Source organism: Pinus tabuliformis, chromosome 5_1, assembly GCF_031772625.1.
Source record: "Pinus tabuliformis cultivar Carrire ecotype Pingquan chromosome 5_1, CPIR1, whole genome shotgun sequence".
Taxonomy (NCBI): domain Eukaryota; kingdom Viridiplantae; phylum Streptophyta; class Pinopsida; order Pinales; family Pinaceae; genus Pinus; species Pinus tabuliformis.
Window position 1 is genome coordinate 510,687,994 of NC_142305.1, and position 5,403 is coordinate 510,693,396.

A 5,403-nucleotide genomic window follows, 5' to 3' on the forward strand; every position below is an offset into this window, starting at 1 on the left:
AATAGAAACATTGCAATTCCCCAATCCTAGAAATTGTTAAATCTCATGGATTTTTAGTGGGATATAAAATTTTACTTTCACCATATGAAATTTAGTGAGATCAGAACCACTCTCAGACATCCTGAGTCAATTAATGGTAATTTATTTTTCATTTTCATCTTTTCACTTGAAGAATTTAATATTATCATTAACTATATAACATTAGTAAAACCTTAAGCTTGAATATTAAGCTTCCCCACTCATAAAATATTATTTTCAAGCAAAATTGAAAAAGATAACTAACCCTTTTTCGGATAAATACCCACAAACACTCCTTTGGGGAAAATGCATCCCACACTGGATTTCCCTTGCATCTCCCCAAATAGATGACGTGGAGAAATGTTTCCCCTCGATCCCAAATGCGTGGGCAGCATGTAGTGTGTGCAACCCACCCGGGGGCACATCCCCGGGGAATATTGGCAATGAGAATTGTTTACTGATCTGGCAATTATGTTAATCCTATTTATATGAGATGCAAGAACCAAGAGTAAAACTTTTTGATCGTAACATGATGGTATTGGCTAAAACTTTTGAACGTTACAGTATGGTATTGTAAACTTTGAAGATGGTAATATAAAAGCAGGTTTTTAGGTATTGTAAATTGTGAAAGACGGCAGTATAAAAGCTGATTTGATTAAACAATAAAAAAACAGATATTTGACAACATATATTTACATCCACGCCTTGATAAGCTACAACTTTTTAGACATCAGAGCTATTTCAAGTGATTAACCAAGTTAACCAAATAGCATGTATTGTGAGATGTAAGCTACTATGGTTTACATCTATAGGAGAAAGGCCATGATAAGCATCATTTCTTTTATAAGGCCTGTAAATGCTTTGATGGCTGAAACTTTAAACTGCAGCAGTCTCCACTGTGTCGTCATAGTAAGTGTCAATATTCATTCAACTATACACCAAATGGGCGAATGTCGATAACAAAGTCAAGCAACCTACTCAAGAAAATTATGCTTATATTCCATGGATGATCTGCTCTGACCAAAACTTAGGTGGTTTCTGTTTTGGAAAAAGACGAAGTACCCTCACACTGAAAGGGAAATTCTAAATCCTGGACTCTTTTCAGCCTTCCATTTACAGATTTGTCATATATCACCACCACTGCATGTAGAGCAACTATACAGAGAGATTACACTAAGTTTACTGATTTTTTAGTATGCGTACTCTTAAGCCTGGATACATTAACCATGGATAACTAAGTGCAAACTCCATTCATAACCTTAATTCTTTCGCCACATCGTGAGTTCACAAATGCTCTTCAGCCCTGCACAGTCAGGAAATTCAAACTTGTTCGATCAAACCCTGAATTGGTATTGGTAATACACATTCATATCAGTAAGCAAGTTTTATTGTGAGCTGGGATAGGAGTGAAAAACGTACCTCTTCCAGCAACTTGAATGATTGATCCCGCGGAAGAAACAGAACTAATAATCTTCTCTTCATTCCCTGTTTTCTCTTCATTCCCTGTTTTCTCTTCATTCCCTGCACTGCTTGTATTTTGCGCATTTTGTTTGCAATCCAATATCATGCCATGTCTCAATTCTTCCCCCAAGAAAGCACTACTTTCTGCCCTGCATTGCAGTGAAGTAAGAGGGCTGTTACAACCACCTGTTTGTGGTTCTGAATCGAGGGACTTAGACGGTGGAGGAGTGGAATCTGGAAGTCCTGTTTCCGCAGGAATACAGGGTCCTTCACAAAAGCTTATATTTTCCTTTGATATGCTCAGGTTTTGCATTGCTTCGACTATCAGGCATTCGGCATTGACCAAGTCCTCAATGGGGGCATTGCTCTCCCACTGAGGACTGGGGGCATTGCTCTCCCACAGGGGACTGGAGACATGTTGCTTGATAAAATCGGATCCTTCCAATTCCCCATGGAAGGACATTGTCTCACCAATTGCATTGGAAGATTGGCCCTCCCATTCACTCACTTGGGATCCTGCAGGAGGGCTTGACGAATCCGACTTGATGCTATACTCTTGAAAAGCAGGTGTATTTGCTTCCCTAGGATTAAAACAACCAAAAGTCACAGGCGGCCACTGGCTTTGTCCGTAAGAGACATTTTCATCCCAGTCAACGTTTTCCATCAACTCCTTGCCACTTCCTCCACTAGAAGGGCGGTCCACTTTTACTTTGGTTTTCAGGTTAGTAGGATTCCTGTCCATATTAATGGAGGTTACATCAACTGTATTGGAATTGGGATAGAAATTGGGCACCGGTTCGTTCACAAACCCTGAGGGAAATATTCGAACAGGTCCAGGACCGACACAATGCACTGATACAAGGTCACTGTGTGATGCAACAAGTTCAGATATTCTTTTGTATCCGAGATGATCAACATCAAGAATTTTTCCTGTACGCTCTTCAAATCTCTTAGGCAGACGGGCCATTAAGAAACCCTGCGAGAATTCTCCAGTTTGCAGCATATGATAAATAAATTTCCTGAAGTCCTCTGCCGAAGCTTTGCGTTTTGGTTTCGGGTTCGTTCCTGCTCTGGGTTTGTCTCTAGATTGAAACTTTTTATTTTGGTTTGAATTCCACTCACCTGGTGAAGGCATGGGATTTTTCTGTTCATTCAGCTTAACTGGGAATGCGAGATGGCATCCTCGCTTTACTTCCCTGATCACTGCAACATCCTTGCAACCCTCTACAAGATTTATGATCTTTGGAAATCCCAGGAACTTTTCATCCAGGATCTTTCCGGTTGCTTTCTCGAAGTCCACACGAATGGGCGAAATATTGTATCCCTCTTCGGTGTGTTTCTTGCCGTTTACAACTAAGGTTAACCATGCTTTGAATTCCTCCAACGAAGCCGGTTTCTTCTTCTCTGTAGGAGTAGACGATGATGAAGATGCAGGGCTCCTAGGTTTCCTTGTTCTAATAAAAGGGCCATGAAAACGAGGTTCCGGCTGCACTGGGCTTCTGGCCTTTTCATCTAATGGAAAATTGCATGGACCATCCCATCCATCACTGGCGATCGGTGGAAAATTGCATGTACTATCCCATCCATCTCTGTGAGTGGGTGGTAAATTGAATGTACTATCCCATCCATCTCTGTGAGAGGGTGGTAAATTGCCTGTACTGCCCCATCCATCTCTGTGAGAGGGTGGTAAATTGCCTGTACTGTCCCATCCATCTCTGTGAGAGGGTGGTAAATTGCCTGTACTATCCCATCCATCAATGATGGAGGGTTTGAGGCTGAATAAATTCTCCTCACTGTAATTGAAACTGGATTCATTATTCGATTCTTCCATCTCTTTACCGTGAATGGAGGTTGAAGAAGTAGGCAAGGCAGGATTTAAGAAAGTGTCATCAGAAGCACTAATCCCTCCAGGAAAGTGTAATTGACCCTCATTCTGTAATGACCTGAGAAAAGATAACCATCCCAGACAGCCATTAACCCCACCCAACATGGCTTGAGGCATTTCACCCATAGACTGGCAAACCAAGAAAACATTATATGATCTCTGCCGGAGCTTCTGAAACACGTAACAGAAATCAACGTTCCCAACGATGAAGATAATATTTGCCGGTGGTGGCGTATCCATCGCCCACAGAAGAACATCGGCCATCATCATCTTCTCCAGTTCATTGTTATTTCCTGTCATTCATAACCTAAAAGCAATCTCACCACCAATATACTATGAAAATACCAATTCACAAAAGCACCCAAAAAAATTAATAAAAACTTCAAATCAATGCAATACCACTCCCAGAATGCCCTGAAATTGATATACAATTACACCAGAAAGGCAAGGGAGGCTTAATTCGAATAAGCCCTAATTCAAGCAAGAGAATGCCATTTGCTGAACAAGTACCGGCCAGTCAAAAGATAGCCAACAAGGGAAAGTAACGGCAGAAAAAGATGTACAGACGAATTAAACCCTAAGTAGAAAAAAATCAATAATTTGATGAGGGTTTAATGAAAGTAAGTATAAGAAAAGCTGGTGCAATGAATGTGCTAACCGGGAGGAAGTTGCTGCAGTCCGATTCCAGAGTTGATAAGCGTCTGATGAAGCTCCGTCTCAGTCTCTGAGAAGAATTCATAAGCAGAGAAGTGATGGCTATGAAGGGAGCTGCAACCTCCTCCAGCATTAACCGCGGAACTGGTAATGTTAAAATTGCGGAGTAATGCGGAGGCCATAGAAACCAGCATATAAGGGTCGAAATAAGGAGGGAAGGGGCAGCTCTCCATATCCCACCACAATGATGTTTTTCCCTCCATCTCGTTCCTACTCACAGCAACCTTACCTCGCTGGTTAATGAGCAGCACAGCAGAGAATATAATGGATTGGCACTCCCGGGACCCGAAACGAGCACTCCGAGAATAAATGGAGGATTGGAGAGAAGGAAATTCCCGGTGATGAAAGGACATTTAATGCAGTTTTCAGTCATCGAAAATGCGGAAACTTCCCTCGCAAGCACAGGGTGATCCCGTACGAGATGACCTTTCGCCATTTTTCAAACTGGTACTGTTCCGACATGACCATGGTAGCCGGTCCGCTAACAGGCCCACTGCCCAGTAAGGGTGTGGAATAAAGGGTAGTCATATTCCTCCACATTTTAGTGGTATTTTTCACAGGGATCTCGATCTAAATCAGGCCATAAAACACTCAGCGAAGCAAGTTGCAATCTCATCACTACTACACTGTAATCCTAGTCTGAAGGTAATATGCCATCTCCAAATCCTTTATTGGTGGGAAATGAGATGTGAAAATCGTCCATAAAGGTCTCTAAAGGGCAAACCAGCAGTGAGAATGAAAATAGTTATTGTTAAATGTAAATTGACTCATCATTTTTATTTGAGGAAAAATCACGGTTAGTGGTCAGTAAAGGGTAGATTTTCACTTTGTTTCTGAATCTTAGTGGTTAATTTGTTTCATTAAATCCAAAAAGACAAACTCTTACCCAAATAAAAATATTGGACCATTAAACTGTTCCCTTAAGTTCGAAAAAATAAAGTCTTAACCAAATAAAAACAATATTAGAACATACTCAAGACTCGGAAGAAATAAATTAAGTAAATGAACCCAATATTCTCTACTCTATCTATTTAATGTGCTAAGTGAGATCTGCTCATTCAACTTGTCGTGACGATGAACCATATTGACACTGTTTTTCTATGTGATTTTCGCCAAAAATTCTCAATTCAATAAAAAAAATTTATATTCCTTAGAACCAACTTTGAGGAAAAAATAAACTGGGATAAGGAATATATCACGGTCCCAGATTCAATTATAATGTGACCAAATTGGTAAAAGGTCAGCGCATACTGACAAATCGTTTAATTATTTTATTATTACGGAACCATCCACGAAAGATCTCTTCAAGATTACTCAATGGTGAA

The 5,403-nt window shown here is 40.5% G+C and overlaps 1 protein-coding gene across 1 annotated transcript; it reads right to left on the reverse strand.

The window, feature by feature from the left end:
• Window positions 1-656: 656 nt before the first annotated feature.
• Window positions 657-4,754, reverse strand: LOC149165739 (uncharacterized). The gene is made up of 3 exons (XM_089432377.1): window positions 4,023-4,754; window positions 1,438-3,657; window positions 657-1,321 (listed from the first exon to the last, which is right to left on the reverse strand). The coding sequence occupies exons 1-3, from the start codon at window positions 4,429-4,431 to the stop codon at window positions 1,278-1,280; spliced, it is 2,673 nt and encodes an 890-aa protein (XP_089288503.1). The 5' UTR covers window positions 4,432-4,754; the 3' UTR covers window positions 657-1,277.
• Between the last annotated feature and the right edge of the window lie 649 nt (window positions 4,755-5,403).